Source organism: Megascapheus bottae, chromosome 10 (genome assembly GCF_031878675.1).
Source record: "Megascapheus bottae isolate mThoBot1 chromosome 10, mThoBot2.hap1, whole genome shotgun sequence".
Taxonomy (NCBI): domain Eukaryota; kingdom Metazoa; phylum Chordata; class Mammalia; order Rodentia; family Geomyidae; genus Megascapheus; species Megascapheus bottae.
Genome location: NC_143518.1, coordinates 31077791 through 31097317, shown reverse-complemented (window position 1 = coordinate 31097317; position 19527 = coordinate 31077791). Strand labels below are relative to the sequence as shown.

The 19527-nt window shown below is 46.8% G+C and overlaps 1 protein-coding gene across 1 annotated transcript in view; it reads right to left on the bottom strand.

Moving 5' to 3' along the window:
* Fam78b (family with sequence similarity 78 member B) overlaps positions 1 to 13525 on the bottom strand; it is an 82589-nt gene extending 69064 nt beyond the window's left edge. Inside the window, exon 1 of the mRNA XM_090340546.1 lies at positions 13144 to 13525. Within this exon, the coding sequence (XP_090196672.1) occupies positions 13144 to 13406 (263 nt within the window). The 5' untranslated portion in view covers positions 13407 to 13525. The remainder of the gene's footprint in view (positions 1 to 13143) is intronic.
* Between the last annotated feature and the right edge of the window lie 6002 nt (positions 13526 to 19527).

Here is a 19527-nt window from a genome sequence, read left to right as displayed (position 1 = left end):
GACAGAATATTTTTCAATGACTTTTTCACCTGAAGGATGGTGTGAAAACATTCAGAGAGCTGGGCAGCCCAGGCACAAAAGTCTCTGATACTCTTATCTCCAATTAACCACCAGAAAACCAGAAGTGGGGCTGTGGCTCAGCTTTGAGCTGAAGAGCTCAGGGAAAGAACTCAGGCTCAGAGTTCAAACTCCATGACAAAATAATGAGAATAATAATAATAATAATAATTCTTCAGAAAGTTAAGTTCAAATGGGCATAAAGACAGGACAAGCAGTTGATCTCGACAAAGGCAATCGTGAGCCTGACTACAAATACCAGAGAATCAAGGCAGCAGGACTGATTAAACAGGCATCCAGAGCTCTGCAAGTGAACAGGTCTTACAGAGACGGTGCCAGGTAGTAGACACACCATAGTGGATCTGAATTGGCTAGAAGACCTGGGATGTGTTGTTCTCCAAGGGCAGGAACTAGGCTCTAGAGGAGGAGCACGACAAGGCTGAAACAGGATGAGGCATGGAGAAGTGAATCCCTGACACCATCCTGGATTTTTAAAGTCCTCTACATAAGAGGCAGCCTGGACTGGTACCAGGGACAGCTTTGGAGGCAGCCAGCCCACTGCTGGGAAGTCTACACTTGCCCCCTCTGCAGGCCTTCTATATCCACCTCAGATCCTCACCAGAGCAAAGCAAAATGTAGCCAGCTGAATTTGTTCTTTTTTTTTTTTCTCTTCCCCATCCTACCTCTTGTAGAGTAAACAGACACAGCACAATCAGATCATGACCTTATGCTAAAATGCCTCTTTAACAAAATAAACCAACCAATCTTCCCCCACACACACACACAAAAAAAAAAAGAAATGAGAAAACTGACTGAAACCCAACTAAAAAGCCACAACAGAGACAGTCCCCAGGCTGCTAGGATATCCCTCTCAGAGTTCCCTCCATCTGTTTCTTCTCTCCAGGCCCTCCCCAGCTGAGCCCTGCTGTCAGGGGTGGGCCTCTGGCCCCCTCACAATCTGTCATCTTTGACACTACTTGGATCTTGTTTCTTCTGGAGCTGCCAGGGGCCATGAGGATATCTTGCTTACGTCTGTAGGTAGGGAGCCAGAAGGTCCATGCCTGCCTGCTATGGGCAACTGGGATGGTAGGAGTGAGAGTAACAAGAGTAGAGAACAGGGGTCAGGGGTTGGGGGCATCCCAGCTGAATCACAATTTCTCCATACACCCTTCCTCCCTTGATTGACAGGCCCTCCAATTTCCTGCCATCTGTGAAGCATGTCTCTAGGGAGACCCTCTCCTCTCTAACTTGCTAATCACTGCATATGGACGCTGGGAATAGGCTGGTCTCACTGCTCCTGGCAACTGCAGAGATATCCCTTGGGCTGATTTGAGTTCCTCTTTGTACTGCCAAGGGATGGCTCTTCCTGTACTCCATCTGTTTTCTCTTGTGGGCAGGTAGCCATCTGTACCTGAAGACCTGAACTCTCAGCAAACAGGGAAGGAGGAGTGATTAAAAGAATTAGGAGGTGCTGACTTCTGATGACTGTTTCAGATTGGGGGACCAGGGGTGACTTTAGCCATAACCCATGGAGTGAGACAGTGGGAAAGGCCCAGAGATGAAAAACCATTGGCTATTGGTCCGAGTGCTGGTCTTGAGCCCCCACATTCTCATGTTGCCTCCCCCTGTGTTTTAGCTGCCACATCTGAAAAGTAGAGGGCTGAAAAGATGATCTCCTATGCTAATGTCCTGTGAGTTCAGAAGGATTCTGCTGACCCACTATTTGCATTTTCCTAGATATTTTTCTACTCTTCAGTCTGAAGAATAGAAAGTGTGAATGAAGGTGGTAGCAGTTGCTGGCAAAGCAGGCTGAAAGGGCAAAGAATACTGAGTCAGGTGCTCTGATTCTAAGACCTTGATCTTAGTGAGCGAACCAGACAGAGGTGAGTGGGCTAGACATTTCCGATTTGATTTAAATTCTGTTTCCCAGATCTCCTCAGCAGGGATGAAAGCAATGTCTTCAGCTCCCTATTTATACATTCATTTACTCAATGCTCACTTTCCCCCCCATTCAACTCTTAGAAGACAAGAAACCATCACAATCATTAGTTAGTTTAATTTACTTTCTAAATCTGTCTGTAACTAATTAGTTGGGTACTGCTGGGCATGCCATCCAACCTCTCTCAGCCTCGGTTTCATTATCTTAATCCAAAGGAAATAATGATGGTAACTACCTTGTAGGCAAAGCATATGAAGCATCTAGCACTAGCAAAATGTCCAAAAATAGTTTTGTTATCATTGAGTAAGTAGATTGTCGTTTCAGAGGAAGACATAGTAATATGCACTCATTACTCAGAGCATACAGGTATGCCTGACACAAAGTTCTAAAGGTCAAGAAAATATTTTCTACTGTAGTCTGAGGTTTAGCTTGGTAGTACAAACATCTCACCCTCTCTAAAGAATGTGTAAAAATGGGTTAAGGAAGTTTGAAACAGATACTCATAGTTGAGTATCTGAGATGATTCCCTCAACTTCGATGTGGAAAGAGGCTGCCATTTTGAAATGGCTATCAGGAAAAAAGAATGAGCAGATAAGATCTTATTCTCCCAGAAGCAGCTTCTCAGATTCAGATGCTCCCTCCCAGCTCCTGACACCCTATCACACCAGGAGAAGGGCAAAGTAACATCTAATTTGCCTGTTTCTGGCAGCTTTTAGTGTTGCCAAAGCCTGTCCCTGCTACCACTTATCCCTGGCAGCCCTGGCCCATCTGCCCCTTCAGGACGTTACAAAGGCTGCTTACTGAGGATGTCGATTTAGTGCTTCCCATTAGCCAGACCTCTGACAGCCTCTGAGTGCATCAGCCTGACACAGGCCCACAAGCCAGCTGGGGAAAGGTCAGATTCTGGGAGCATGAACCAGAGGAGGTTTCTCAGACAGGACTGACACAATCACCCTGCTGATGGACCATCCATGGGCACATGGCCTTAATTATTCTGGATTAATCAGACAGCCTGAAAAAAATTCCCTTTTGTGTTGTGGAATGTATTTAGTTCCTGTCTTCCTGTTGGTATGCAGAGGCCATAAATGACACCCTTAAAGATACCTACATGCGGGCTGACTGAGGGGTTTGAACATATCTCTGAGAGTGACCTGTCACCAACCTCCATCACTGGCTGGCGGACGACTATGGCATGGGAAAGGACATTGGCGCAAGAGGCTCAGCACCAGGCCCAATTCTACCAGCACTTGTCAGGATGACCTTGAACGTATTAGTTAATCTCTTTAGGTCTCAACTTGCCTAACACAGGGAATATTCATTGCCCTTAAAAATGTCTCACGATTATCATGAGGTCCTCTAACAAAGAGACAAAATTATGAAAGAGGAAGAATAAAAATCGCTTTGGAGTGGGTACTTGTAGCCTCATGCCTGTAATCCTAGCTACTCAGGAGGCTGAGATCTGAGGATCGTGGTTCAAAGCCAGCCTATCAGTAAAATCCTTGAGAGTCTTATCTCCTATGAACCACCAGAAAACTGGAAGTGGCTCTGTAGCTCGAAGTGGTAGAGTGCTAACTTTGAGCAAAAGAGCTCAGGGACAGCACATAAGCCTCAAGTTCAAGCTCCACAACCAACAGCAACAACAAAAACTAGCTTTGGACATAAATGTTTTCAAGTGTTAGTCTCATCCACAACTGTCCTGGGCATAAACAATGAGGCTTTCAGGCTGTAGTTAAGGCTCCCTCTCCAAGTCCTGGCCTTGGGTACATTGTAGCTCCTTACTCAAGCTCAATTGATACTATCACCAAAGGAGGGCTGGGATGGGACAGGCTGTCCCCATGAAGATTCCCCTAGGCCACAGATATCATTCAGAGAAACTATGTTCCTGGTTTAGTAGAGATCAAGAGCCCTGGCTCCACAGTTACACAGAAAGTCTTTCACTTCCCCCCCTGCTCTGAGTGGGGTTCAGGGAAGCTGACATGACAGCTCTAAAGTAAAGCCTAGTCTGCCTGGAGGTTATGGATACAACCAGGACCTTGCTGTTCATTTTTTTCCCTTTAATGTATTGTCTTGCACATTTTGTATTTCACTTAATATTTTGGTGAGTTTTCCATACTGAACCCCATAATGTCACTTTTTTAGACTTCTATCACATTCTATTTTTTTCTTTTAGGTTTTCTTGTCATTCTTTTAATTTTAAAAATTAGTATATTGTAACTGTATAGGAGCATCACAGTGATTTTCCATATATGTATATAATGTACTTTGATCAAAATCACTCTATTATTCTTTAAAGCTGATCCAGAGTCACCCTCTATAATAACAAGTTTTTTGGGGGGACTGTCGGTCATGGGACTGATCCCTGGGCCTGAGCTCTTCAGCTCAAGGCTACCGTCCTACCCACAAGGCCACTTCTGGTTTTCTGCTGGTTAATTGGAAATAAGAATTTCACAGACTTTTTAGTGCCTAGGTTGGCTTTGAACCAAGGTCTCTGAAAGTAGCTAGGATTACAGGCGTACGCCACAGCACCAGGCTAAGCTTTGCAATAATAAAGATATGTAAAACGGCACTGGTGCCTCACGCTTATAATCCTAGCTACTTAGGAGGCCAAGATCTGAAGACTGTGGTTCAAAGCCAGCCCAGGCAGAAAACTCCATGAAACTCTTATCTCACTCAAGAACTGGAAATGGTGCCGTGGTTCAAGTGGTAGAGTTCTAGCCTTGAGTACAAAGAAGCTCAGCCCAAGCCCTGAGTTCAAGTCCCATAACAGACAAATTTTTTTTTTTCTAATCCTGGGCCTTAGCTCAGGGCCTGAGCACTGTCCTTGGATTTTTCTCAAGGCTAGAACTCTACCATTTGAGCCTCAGCACCACTTCTGGCTTTTTTTTTTCTATGTATGTGGTACCAAGGAATCGAAGCCGGGTCTTCGTGTATGCTAGGCAAGCACTCTACCACTAGGCCAAACTCCCGGCCCTGACGAAAGTATTTTTAAAAGACATGCATATAGTATGCTATGGTTTGGAGAGCATTTTCACTTTTTTGTTGTTGTTGTTTTTTGTTTTTTGTTTTTTGTTTTTTTGCCAGTCCTGGGCTTGGGCTCAGCGCCTGAGCACTGTCCTTGGACTTTCTCAAGGCTAGAGCTCTGCCACTTGAGCCTCAGCACCACTTCTGGCTTTTTGCTATGTATGTGGTACCGAGGAATCAAACCTGGGTCTTCGTGCATGCTAGACAAGCACTCTACCACTAGGCCAAACTCCCGGCCCTGCATTTTCACTTTTTATCTCATTTGATTTTTAATCTACTAAGAGACAGGACACACTTGACTACTATTGCCCATCTATGTTCAGAAGCAGCGTCCACACAGCTGACATAGTAGGCTGAGAGGCCTTCATAGAGCTTGATACATAGGATGTTAGAAGAAGTCCGATCATCCAAAGGGCAATGGTAGAGCCAAATGTGTCTTCTACCACCAGAATGGAATCCTCTTTTTCTTTACAGTCACCCACCAGAGTTTGAGTACTGAACTGAGCTCCAAATCCAGACTCTGAGTGGTGTGAGCTACTGTCTGCTGGGACCCAGTGCTGCCTTTCATGGTTGATGTGTGACCACGGGGAAGCTCTGGAGATGCTGGTACAGAGCTAGAATGGACAGTTCAGAGGGGCCAGTGCCGGGCACCTGGGAACAGAGGACAGAGCGCTCCAGTGAGCGCCTCAGTACAGATGAGAGCTCCTGCTGTCTTTGTTCCTATCCTTCCATAAACTCTTAGCATTCATCACTTAGTATTCATCACTTCTACGGGAATTCAGAGGTCTACATTCACGGCCTCAAAGCTCGGTTTCAAAGGAGTGAGGAAAGGCACATGTCAGATAAAAACAATAAGGCTAAATTCAATATTTTTATCTTGCAGAACAACTTCACAGAGCCTCTTTCCTGTGAGGCAAGGCAGTCCACTAGAAATAGAGTAGTCAGAGGATGTAGGTTTGTCTCCTGGTCTGGGGGCTTTTTGGCTGTGATGCCTTAGAGTATTATCAAGACTCCCTGAACCTGGCAACAGGAAAACCTCCTTCACAGGGCAAATTTTCCATAAAGCCATGTTTGCAGGATATCAGCATAGTGGCAGACATACAGAACTTTATTTGTGTGTTATCTTTCTCTTCCTTTTCCTTTTCAAGCAGCATTTCCTAGATTCCTAGGCATTCCTTGATGTAGACAACTGTCCAGTACACACATGCACGCGCGCGCGCGCACACACACACACACACACACACACACACACACACGCTCTTACCCTCTTTTTACTAAAATTAATAACAACTCCAGAACAATCCTTAAATACCTCATTGATTTGGTCTGATGAGAACAAGAGGCCACTTTCTGCAGGCTGTCTTCATGGGGAACAAACCCACACTAAGGGTATTTCTATTGGTGGAATGCAGGCTCCAGGCCTTGCTAGGGACTGTGAGTACCACATAGGCCCTGCCTCTTTGTAAGTGCTTACTAGAATGCTTCATTACTGCTAATTTCCAGTTACTTCTCTTCTCAAGGTAATCCATAAGTATTAACCTCACAAGAACAATGGTCTCTGTCACCCATGATAACTTTTCTTCTCAGGGGACCATGATAGACAAAGGAAGGAGTTTGATAGGAAGAAAGCTATAGGACAGAGAACATAGTTCAAAGGAGAGAGTAAGCATGAGGCTCAGTATTGTCAAGTTCCAGTATTGTAAACTGGTGTGGGGAATGGAAAAGCATTTACCTGAGGCCTTTAAGCAATGCTGACTTTCCCACAAGAAGCTCTGTGTTAATAGGCTATGGCAATTGATACAGCAGTAGCAGCTACAGTTGAGAAGCCCCCACTGAAAAACTAAAATTAGAAATGCTCCTAAATCTAAAACTTTTTGAGCTCTGACATGGTGCCACAAATAAAAACTCTACACCTGATGTCATCTTATGGGTTCTAGTCAAAACACAGGCACACGAAAAAATATTGTCTAACATTTCCATCAGGAATAAGTTAATTTTGTGTTCAGACTTGGGTCTCATTTACAAGATATCTTGTTATGTATATGCACATATTCCAAAATTTTAAAAAATCCCCAATCTAAAGCACTTCTGATGCCAAGCATTTTGGATAAAGGATTCTCAACATGTACGAGGTTTTCTATGAATGGAGGAACAATGTGACCTCATTTCAGGTCATCTATGGCTATGTACAGAATGTCAGGACACTGGATCAGAACACATGGCTTAATATGCCAACTCTGCCAAGGACGAGCTATCTGGCCTCAGGCAAGTTACTTCACACACTGGGCTTTATCAACAAAGATGATGATAATTCCTGCACCCAGGAGGCTGGGATGGCTCAGAGTACACCCAAGAAAAAGGTAAAGGAGGTATTTGGGACATTGTATGCTATACCACAAGTTTAATTTCCTAATCCTTTGCCAGCTTCATTATGAACCTGGAACCTGATGACCCAGCAGACCTATCCCCAAAGACAGCATTTTCCCCTGCTTCCCTGAAGAAGGTCACTGGTGCCTTTGAGGCTTGACTTCGCATCTTGCTTTCCCTAACCTATCCAGGGGCCCTGAAGCTGCAGACTGGCATCCTAGGCTCCACAAGCCACACTTCCTTTCCTTCTACTTTTTCCCTAACCATTTGTCTCCTCCCCTACTCCTTTATCCTTTCAGCCTTTCTCCACCCTCCCCCAAATTCTGGAGTTGAGCTTTATCTCCAGTGAGCTTAATGCTTTACTGATAAAACCAGTTAATCCTCTGCTGCTCCTCTTTTGTGGAGATGGAGGAGATTAGAGGCAAAGGGTTAGTCCATCTTCCCCTCAAGGGTACTCAGGACATGCAGCAAGGAATTAGATCCTGTGTTCCCACTTGATGCTCTTCTGGACCAGGGTCCCCCATGTTTCTGGTGAGTTGTAGGTCATGAGCTTCCTGACTAGAAAGTAACGGGAATGGGTATTGCTCATGAGGCTCCATGGACAGATGGGCTGATTTGGACTTCAAGAGCAAAATGCCCAAAGGATGATTTTTATGATCAATGAGGGTTACTCTCTAAGCCATGCCAGACATGTAACAGCACATAAGCTCTAGCTTAGGAGAGCATGATTCATCCAGGAAGGGCCTTTAAGAAATCCCCACAAATTCTGGGAGTCACAATTAATAATATGGGTGAAACAGAAGTTTCTACATTGTGTTTCTTTAGGCAGATACTAAATGTCACTGTATAGTAGGTAAGTGATATGAAAGGAGCTTCAGTGTTTGCTGACTACCATTCCTGGAATACAGAACACAGCAAGGAGACAGAACATGTGACAGATACACACACTCCATGGTGAGAAGCAGATCCTACAACAGGGTGATACAGAACAAAATGGACATGAAAGGCCAGTGGAGAGAGTTCAACTGTATTGTATGTCAGTGCTGGAGTGTCACATGTTTAAGAGCTTTGTGAGGAAGACTTAAGGTTGACAGGATGAGTTAATTTTGCATGATTTGTTGGAAAGAATACTGACTCTTTGAGTTATAAAAATGTCCCATTTATTTAGTCGTGTCACACGTTTATTGAACATATGCTATGGTCTAGACACTGTCCACAGAAAACAAAATGAATACATTATCTACTTTATGGCACTTATTTTCTAGCAGCAAGTCAGAAGTTAAATAACCCATTATATTCTCACTAGCAGTAACAAGGCATTATGATGTAGAAGAACAAGAGGACCTTGACTGAAACTGTGAGATCAGGGGCGGTCTTTCTAAGGGTCGCAGAGATGGGAATGAGGGACAAGAATTAGTGAGGTCAGGGTAAGTAGGAAAAAAGCATCTCAGCCTGAGAACACATGGAAAACTGAATTGGCGCAAAGCTGATTCCTTTGAAGAACTGGAGAAAGTTGATCTAGCTTTAGAACAGATATTCAGAGTGAGACGAGTTTTTCCAATTTCCATTGTGATGGAAAGTTACTAAAAACTTGAAGCAGGAAAGCTATGACATCTATGTTTTTACTCCACCTCTCTCCCTGCTGTAGGAAAACAGCAGGACAATAAGACAGGCCAAGAGAGGAAAAGAACAGAAGTGGCAAGTTCAGTTAAAAAAAAAAAAGCTCACAGGAACTAGTTGATGGTAGCTAATAGTGACAAGTCTTAATGATTGTAGCAGTGACAATAAAGAGTGGTGGTGGAGTTACAGTTGTATGTTACAGAGATGGAATCAGTAGGTTTGGTGATGGACTAGCAATGGCTGCATTCTGCAGAGAGCACCTCGATTTTAAAGGAAGATAGAAGAACACCTAGCAAAATAGCATAGAAGCTAAAAGATGGGTTATTCAAATGAGCATCTGAGAGAATTTGAGGACCACCTGCCCTCAGCAGATCTTGAAGATTCCCTTTTAGCTGAAGAAGACAATGCAAATAGAAGGTCTTTTACAGGTTTCCCTAGACTTCAGCTTCACGTCATTTAGAGAGCCCCATTCCTTGCCTAGAACAGCATTCAGGAAACTTCTTGAATGTTGTCCTCCAGTATTTGGAAGTGCTCAACATAAAATTCTTCTGCCTCTGGTGGGAAGCGTAAAGAAGGTACACAGAGCCTCCCTGATACCCACTGTCTGGTCAAGATCATCTAGGCCCTCTTCAACAACAAGCTGTACTCTTCAAACTTCACCTATTATTCTCCTTAAACATTCTACAGCAGCCTATTTTCCTAACATCTTCCATTTTTTTTTTCTCCTTTGAACTTAATCCCTCTTCTTTGCCTAGCTGCATGTTTTCTCTCCCTTGAGTCCAGCTTCAGTCTTTTCCTTTTGACAAAACCCTGGTGAGTCCCCTGCCTCTCTCAGCCCTTTCTCCCACGTCATTGTAGAGGCTGGTTTTCTCTGCATGGGGTTGGGGAGGGAGAAAGGGAGACAGGAAGTGGGGGAGAGAGAGGGAGGGGGAGTGGGGAAGACAGGGAGAGAGGGAAAGAGAGAGAGAGAAAGAGAGAGGGAGAGAGAGGGAAAGAGGGAGGGAGAGAGGGAGAGAGGAAGAGAGGGAGAGAGAGGGAGAGGGAGAGGGAGAGGGAGAGGGAGAGGGAGAGGGAGAGGGAGAGGGAGAGGGAGAGGGAGAGAGAGAGAGAGAGAGAGAGAGAGAGAGAGAGAGAGAGAGAGAGAGAGAGAGAGAGGGAGAGAGAGAGAGGGGGGGGGAGAGAGCGCAAGCACGCGCACCTCAGTGAGGCTACCTGCATATTTCATTGCTTTCTTTGCAGGGCTTGGACATCAGAGGTACTTGGTAAACATTTGTTTATTGCAGGTTGACTAAGAAAAAGCAAGGCCCCTTCTTCACTGAAGGGTGAAATCTTGTGGATGGCTGTTTGATGGCTGAATTAACAGGATCCGCTAGGCCCAAATAAGTAAGTAAGTGCTACAAGTATTCACCAGCCTGGCTTCTATAGAGTCCTTTGAGGAAATGCCAAGTCACTGGAGCTCCAGTTCAAATGAAGCCATCATGCCATCAGCTATTTCAACTGTTCTTTTAGGTCTTCTTGGAAATGTGCAACATTTCCACCACAAAAACCTCATGTTTTCTTTTAACACTGTAAATAGAGGTTTCTTGCCATCTTAAGCTGTGGATTTCCTCTGGCGCAATGCTTTTTCAATATGTTGAAAAGTCACCTTTCTATCCCAAACCCCTTCATCATATCACACTTCACATAACAGAAGCTTGGACAGGGTGAAAATTCAGCCTGCAGTGTTTTTTCCACTCAAGTACTGGCTGAGATGGACTTGACGAATAGACGGCAGTGACTTGCATGCAGGAGGAGTACTCATTAAAAAGTTGATGTTGGCAAAGTTTTCAGAGTGTAAACATCTTGTGGAAATTGGTACAATAAAATCTGGGCTTCAAAGTGGTCTTAAAAACACAGTAATTATTACAGCCATGAAGAGACAGGTAGATTCTGGACACAGATCTATAATAATACCTTTTTATAATTTTCTAGGGTCTATTTTTTGCTCTCCTGAACTAAAACCACAAGCATCTAACATCTTGAAATATCAGGAGTGGCAATTAAAAAGAAACAGAAATCCTCTTTCCAGACTCCCAATGCAAGAATTCAATAGGGGAGGTCAGGGAATATGTTGTAGCTGATTCATGTGGTTGAAACATGGTTCCAATATGGATAACGCCTCCTCTTCTAGAGTTAAGAAGTTCTACTGTTCATGACTGTTTCTATCTCCACTTGACTTCCCTGGGAGCAGAACATCTTTTCTAGTTCATGAAAAGGACAGTTTAAGAGCTGTGAAGCCAACAGAGCCTCACTTGTGCAGTCTTTGGAAAATGAGGCTGCTTCCGGTCAGTCCTTCCTGGCTTCTCTACCCCAGGGCTTTTGGCTGCCAGGGAAAGTGGTTACTCTTCCCAGCCATGGTTACCCACTGCTAGCAAGGGAATGAGATGATGCAGGCCCTTGTCCTGTCTGTGGTTTTCTCTAACTGGGCTGGAAAGAATGAGTTTCAAGAAAGAGAAACAAAAACAAGTGGTTTCCAGACACATGTGTTAAGATAGACGCATTCTTTTGAGGGTGTGTCTTTTCAAATTGTATGATTCACCCCGAATAGTTATGCGCCCCATTTCTCACAACGGATTGTCTTCCAGAAAGACAAGAACATAGTGTGCAGAGGCATATTGCAAACTGAGATCTACAGTTCTTCACCAGGAATGAGCTTTCCCTATCGCTGAGCTTTCATGCTTAAAAGAGAAAAGTGCAAAGTCTGGAGAAAACAAAATGATCTGTCAAAATTTCTTTTAGCGCCTATGAGTAGTGTTAACTTACATGCACCCAGAGTGCAAAGAAAAAGCCTGCAAACTGCTGCTAAAGATGGTTTGACCTTTGAAAAATGAGAACTCCCCCACCCCATTTCCATATTAAATAGGTAAAAAATTGGGAGCTCTGGAGTTTCAGACGAAGGAATGAAATGAGGTTGTGTTTCCAGAAAAAGCCTTTCCCAGTAGGCTAGAGGCTAATTAGGATGTTGTAGCCCTACATTGTCACAGCAAGCACAATCCAGGCCCCAAAGCTTCTAGCTATCTGAGATGCCAGACGCTCTGACTCTAGTTTTGCAAGAAAGCGAGGAGTTATAAAAATTTAGTAAATAAAGCCTTGGACCTGACCATTGCTGCTGGCTGCTCCCCGGGCAGGCTGGCGGCCCCTGGCGGCGGCGGCGGCGGAGCCTCCGCGATCCGGGATCTCCACCCCAGCCGCCAAACCCAGTGCGCACCAACCAGCGCTGCTGAAAGAAGTTGGAGAGCTCCCAGCCTGACGCCAGGATCCGCCGGTGGGCGCTGGGGGATCCCTTCCAGCAATTAGGAAAAGTTTTGAAAAGACCCTACAAGTCAGATCAAGAGACTCCCCGTTTCCTTCCAGCATAAGAAACACCCCGCGCTTCACTAGCCCCGCTGCAGACACAAGGCCACCCGGCCCCGCTTGGTCAGGACGCGCCCAGTGCCTTCCCAGATCCCCACCGCCCCAGAAATCAGGCTCTGGGCGCGCGCAGCCAGAGTTGGCTCTGTAGCAATTGCTGTTCCAGAAGGAAATGCCCCCGGCCTTTCCAGCCCGGGGCACAAAGGCTCAAAGTCCACAATCGCAAAGGGGCCAGGGCAGCTCCACTAACTCCTCGCTTAACCACCCCGGACCTTCTCTTCTAAGCCTGATTGTCTCCAAAGGACGCGCGCGGCACAGCCCATGCGCCCCCGGGACTCCATCCATTCTCTCTCTCCACGGTTTCCTCCAAACTCTTCCCTGGGGGAACCCCACAAACACAGACGCCCAGCAACTTCAAAACCACTCGCTAGCACACCCCCCGCCTCCCCCGCATGGCTTTTACCCCTCACACCCTCCCGATCGCGTTCTGCCAGCCCCACACGATTCTCCTCGCCTCTCCGGGGAGTCAGAAGCAAACCACGAGAAAATGCCTTCGCGAGGAGCCTCCCGTCACCCGCCCTGTCACTGAAACAAAAGCGCAGGGAGGAGGGAGGTGGCTGGGGAGGCGGGAGGAAGGTTTAGAGGGGAGCGAGGGGCCGCGGCCAGCGGGGGCAGGGGAGGGGGTCCGGGGTGGAGAGTAGAGCCGGGGGCCGGGACCCCTCTCTGGCGCCGCGCGCCGGGTCGCTTACATGCCCAGGTCGCTGTAGGTGTTGAAGAACTCCATCTGGTTGCACGCCTGGATCCAGCCCACCACCCAGGTCTCGTGGCGGGGGATGGGGGGCATGACCACGCGGGCAGACGCTTTGAAGTAGGGGGTCTTGTAGCGCAGGACGATGGGCGAGGTCTCCTCGATGCGCGTGGGGCACTGGTCGATGGTGGCGCACACATCGTACACCACGATGTTCTCGCGCCGGATCCGCGCCTTGCAGGTGATGCTTTGGATACAGCCCATCGTGCACCCCGGCGCCGGCGCGGCGCGGCGTGGGGCAGCGCGGGGGCCCGCGCGGGCAGCCGGGGGGCGCCCGTCACGCTGGCATGGCGACGCGCTGCTCGCTCCCGGTCCGCTTCAGCTCACGCTGAGGAGTGAGGAGCCGCCGCCGCCGCCGCCGCCGCCGGGCATCCTCCAGGGAAGACCCCTCCTCTTGTAGCCGCGCCGGGCGCCGCTGCCCCGCCGCCCGCCCACGCCCGCCCCCTCGCTCCGTCCGGCGGGGCGCGCGGAGGAGCGTGCGCTCCTAGGAAGCCGCGGGTGCCCTCGCCGGCTCCGGTGCCCGGGCGGAGGGCAGGGAGGGGAGCGGCGCTGCGAGGAGCGTTGCCCAGCCCGGGCCGGAGCCCCCCGCCCCTCGCCGGAGAGGAGGAGGTGGAGGAGGAGGAGGAGGAGGAGGCGGCGGCGGCGGCGGCGGCATGGAGCCGGGGGAGGGCGGCGGCGGCAGCGCCCGGTCGGTCTGCCTCCGCGGCGGCAGCAGTAGCAGCCGCCGCCGCCGCCGCCGCTGCATGAACCTCTGCACCGCGGCTGCTCCCCGCGCGCAGCGCACCCAGCGGCGGGCGAGCGGGCGGCCCGAGCGGCAGGCGGAGGCAGCGGCGGCGGCGGAGACCGCGCTCCCGCCGGCCCCGCCCCGGAGCCTGGCCGCGCGGACACTCCACGGCCCGGCCTCCCGGGCCTGGCGGGGGGCGCCCGGGGGGGGGCGGGGGCTGTCACCCCCCCCCCAGGGTGGAGAACCCCACGGGGTTGGGGCTGCCCCGGACGTGTTCCGCGGAAGACACTGGTTGTACGCCATGAGTTTTGTCCCTCTCCGGCTGCCTTCCGGGCGGGGTGGGGGGGGTTGGTGTGTAAGGGTGGGGGTGTTTAAAGGGCCGCCAGCGCCCCGGTGGGCCCCCGCACGCCGGGTCCGGGCGGGGGGTGCGGGGGTGGCCGGGGCGGGTGGGGGGGAGTGGGGAGGGGCCGGGAGGGCGCGGCGCTGTCCAGAGTTCCGTGGGTAGAGCTGCGGTGGAGCGGGCGGGGGCGGGTGGTATGCTACAATAATAGTGTATGTTTGAGGGGTCGGGAGCAGTTTGCCTTCGATGGGTCGCTATGTACATAATGCACATAACCCAGCTCGTTAGGGTAGAGTTCGGTGGGACCTGCGTTCCACAAGGCTCAAGTGTGGACTCCAGCCAGGCTCCATGACTGGCTCTGCACTGGAAGCTTTTCTTTTCCCCACACTGTGTAGAGCGAGAACACCCAAGGAATCCCTCTGTACCCTAACTCCACGGAAATGCCTGGGTGCTGGGTGAGGCACCAGCCCAGCGTTTCCTCATTACCGGCTCTCAGTTGTCTTTTTAGATCTTTGGGAGGAGCGCCTATAAGAAAAACACACATTGGAGAGTTGGGGCAGTATTGAATTTGCCCTTCTTGGAAAAATCCTGCGGTCTGAATATCTTTGCATCTTGACACGGGCCTCCTGTAGCCATTCAGCTGGATTAGAATGTTGAGCGGCTTTCTGGAGGTTATCCAAGGCCTGCTAGATACGAGAGGGAACTCGAGAACGTTTTGGAACCCAGCAGGATTAGATAGTAACTGCTTCATCAGACCACGTTGCCAGACCCATCTGTAGTAACTCATCTAGAAAGCCTGCGCTCGCAGGGACTTTTTATCCATTTGTATCTTATCTCGCAGACGGTTGCAGAATGACTGGTATGTAGAGACTGCCCAGCAGTTGTCACTGACTGACTGACTGACTGAATGAATGAATGAATGATGGAAGGAAGAGCAGGCTGGTGCTATTGACCGGTGGGAAATGCTGCCACATATATTGATTGGATGCTGTGTTTACAGTAAGGCTACTGTTATTCATGTGTCTGTAATTCTGGCTTACTATGCCAAATAGAAAGAACATCTAGCAGATGCTTCTACTGGGCATTTTCTTGCATGTATAGTTCAAAGTCGGTAGCTGCTTTTTAGTTATGTCTTCCGTGAGCATTGAGTATTTGGTGGACCTGCCTGCTACCCAAGTGTGAAATACTCCTATCAGGCTGCAGGAGGCTACCAGAGTTAGTCTTTAGCTAGAAGAGATGTGATGAGTAATTTAAAAATTGGTTGAGATCTAAAAGCACTCTTTATCTTTGTTTTAACTTTTCTGACACCTTAGTTCACTTTATAGTTAGCAAAAAAGACAATTTTCCTCTTTGATGGTGTGCCTTTCATTTTATCATGTAGCCACAGACCAGGTTCCTGACTGCAAAGTAGTAAGGTTTCAAAGTTGAACAAAAGCCCATGGACCACCTGAGAAGATAAATCTGTTAACAAGTTGCTACAGTCATCGGTGACACAGGCTTTAATAGGACTGGGTATTCAATCCAGTGACATGGAAGACTAGACAGGAGAGCCACTGGGACTTATACATGGGTCAGGAGGACAGATAGAGGCTTGCCAAGATCATGATGGTGGAAGTGTGAGATAATATGAGAGTCTGGCAAATACAAAATGTATTGAGGTACCCAAGAATCCAGGATGCTCAGAGGCAGAACAGCTCATAGTCAGAACACTTCTCACATTATTATCTGTGGAGTAGGGCACTTGTGACTCACCTCTGTAATCCTACATGCTCAGTCGGTTGAGAACCGAGAATTGCCGTTCAGTGCTCTCCTGGGCAGAAAAATCTGTGAAACAACTTTATCTCTGATGAACTAGCAAAAAACCAGAAGTGGAGATGGGGCTTAAGTGGTAGAGAGCAAGCTTTGAGCCAAAAAAATCTAAGAAGGACTCAAGGGTTAGAGTTCAAGTCCTAATACCTGCAACCTGCACACACCTTCATTCAGACCCCTCCTTGCCCTGCAATGCTATGTGTAGACCAGAGGCATCATATCACTGTCCAAGAGCCAGTTATTGATATCAAGAACCAGTTATTGATAAGAACAGAGCCTGCACTTCACAGAATGCCAACAGAAACAACGCTGCATAATACGTGTCACAATGGAAGCAATGTGGACAATGGGAAAGGCAAGATTTCAGATTGTCGTGATTTCAGATGACTTGGTCTTAAGTGAGGGTCATGCTGTGGAATTGCATGTGCCTAGCTGTATTTGTGAGCTTTTAGGAGGTAAATTTGATTTACTTAGTAACTCTGAGGAAGATCTGGTCCAGTTTTCACTGATGAAATATTTGTGGTCAAAAGGATATAAAAGAAACAAGGTTTGGGCAAATCATATTAAGTTTGAGGGTATTTTGAACAAGGGTCAGTGTTTGGGTTGCAGTGGCTGTTAGATTTCAGGAAAGAGACCAAAAGGAAATCATTCAGCTGGATAATTAGGTGATCTCTCTAATTTGAGTTACTTTTCAGGAGGTAGTTTGTGGATAAATACCTCCTTTGTCTTCTGGTAGCCCATGGTGAGCCTTCCTGTATGGAAAGGGAATGATATTTTCCCCAAGTTATAGGAAAATTATATAAAGGACAATAAATCTTATTTTTTCAGACTTAAAATAGGCCTTCTTATATGCAGTAGGGTATCAATAAAACATAATTCATACATTCTCCACAGGTTTGGACTCTTGACTTTGTCGAAGAGTTTATCCATGACCTTGGTGAATCTCTAAAATCATAAATGTCACCATGACATATAAGTTCCCCCATAAAATTCAATGAAGTGTAATTGGAAAATTACACTTTTAATCATTCTATAAGTACGGGACCAAGATAATTTATAAAAGTATTTAAATAAATTTTACCATTAAAATAAACTTGCTTCATCTATCTTGTTATTTCATTTTCCACTGACTGCAAAGAAAAAAATTAACTTATAGCAAAAAACAATAACTTACTGCTGTCCATGAGAAGAAACAAGCTGTACTGGGACACAAATACTAGGTGTTGAGTGAGGCCCACACACTAATTATGTGGCTGATTAGTCCCTGGCCTTCTATTAGTCAATTCAGATTTGTGTGTCAGCAGATTACCTCCTGCCACGAGCCTTTCAGGTCATTCATTGGAGATCATTCCCATTCCTGAATCTTTAGTCTACAAATGCCACCCTGCTTCTCCCTTTCACTTCTCCTTCCCTCCCTATCCTTTCCTTCTTCTCTCCCCTTCCTTGCCTTTTAGTATCAGAGATCAAAACCAGGATGTCAAACATAGTAAGCAAGCACTTGAGTTATACCCAAAGGCCTTCTAAGTTTCTCTTCAACTATTCACAGTTGTTCAGTCATACTTATCTCCCCCAGTAGGCTGTCCCCTCCGTGGGACATGCCATCATGTCCTGTTGCCCACTCTAGTACTTGGCATCAAGTTACTGTTCAGTGAATTTTTTGATTAAAAGTATTCTTGAAAATTGGTTAAAACCTTATTTCCCATGCCTTTCCCATGAGCCTTCCAAGTTGTCTTACCCACTCTTCACTGTACCTATTGCTTTGTTTTCTCAGCGTGCCTCCCTGATGGTATGGAGTGTCCTGTGTCTTGGAGCACTCAGTACAGCCTTGAGGATCATCAGTTCATCACCAAGAACTGGAAAACCTCCAATGGCAAGACCTTGACGATAGTCATTCCTTCAGACTAACTTCACTGGAGTTATAATAACTTCATTGCTGGGGCACAGCACAAATGCTTCTTTGTACTTTATGATTTTGATGTTCTTGAGCAGGACAGAGCTCCTCAGTTCTCCAAGCGTCGGCCCTCCAGCACACTCACTAGGATATTGGCCTCTGTGCCTCCATTTCAATCTGTTCCCTCAGCTGCCATGACCCTGCACTCTGTCCTTTCAGAAGAGGGTCATCTCTGACTTTATTTTTCCAATTGACTCATTACTCGATTTGTCAAGTGTGCCTTTTAGAATGTCTGGGTCAGAAGGGCCTATTTTCTTGTTGACCTTGGCAAAGATTGTCAGAAACTTCAGAACAAACTACCAAAAGTTGAGGAATTCCCTCTGACATCATTAAAAATACAGAGGCATTTCTCTCTTAACACAGATGGCCTACATGTAGGCAAGAGGTTAAATGAATCCTCAAGTTCCAAGAATGTAAAATGAAGGATGCAGTTCTTTTTTATTAAAGAATTTATTAACATTGATTTTTACATCATATTTCAAATGATGTATTAAAAAGTATTCAAGAAGGGAATCTCTATATACAATCACTGGCACTTAGATTTTAGAACATAATTAAAATTAGGCTGAGGGCTTGTATGTCATATATATATATATGTAACAAAACATTATGTCTATAGAGTCATAGATTCTTATGTCTATGTAATTGTGTTTATATTTCCAATATCATGTCTATAGTATTGGGTATGCAAATACTGAGTCCTCGCTCTTGTACTGTCAGATTAGATGCAGTTCTTTTTGGTTGGGAACTCTGATGACCACCAATTCAGGGAGTAACTAATTTATCTTCCAGAATAGGCAAAACTCAGCATAGACTAGGCTAGTCCAGTAGACTCAGGACCCAAGATGGATAGCTGCTTCAAATAGCTAACATTTACTAGGTTGTATTATGGTAAGCTCTGGGTGCTATATTAAAGAATGCCTTGTTTCCTCAGCTATCCTGTACCTGCCTCTGCCTCATTCAAATTCTGTCTGTAGTATTAGATACTCTTTCTTCTCCTTAATCCTATGAAGCTTCACACTCTTATTCTCATCATAGCTTTTTAGGTGACTCCTGCTTTCTCTATACTGTAAAGTAGCATTTACTAAGGGTCTCCCCTCTCCTGCCTATATCCCTTCGTGGCACTTATCAAAGTATTGATTTCTTTTGGCCAGTCCTGGACCTTGAACATGGGGCCCGAGCACTGTCCTTGGGCTTTCTCAAGGCTAGAGCTGTACCACTGGAGCCACAGCACCATTTCCAGCTTTTTTTCTACATGTGTGGTACCCAGGAATCGAACCTGGATCTTTTTGCAAGGTAGGCAAACACTCTTACCACTAGGCCAAACTCCTGGCCCCCAAACTATTGCTTTTTAACTATTAATTTTTTTTCCGTGCAAGTCTTTCTTCTAAGGTTCTCTGACAGCCCAGCATGTTTCCCCTACTGGAAGCCACTAGCCCCATGTGGTTGCTGAATACTTTCCCTTTTGTATGTATGATCATCCCACCATCTCCCATCTCCT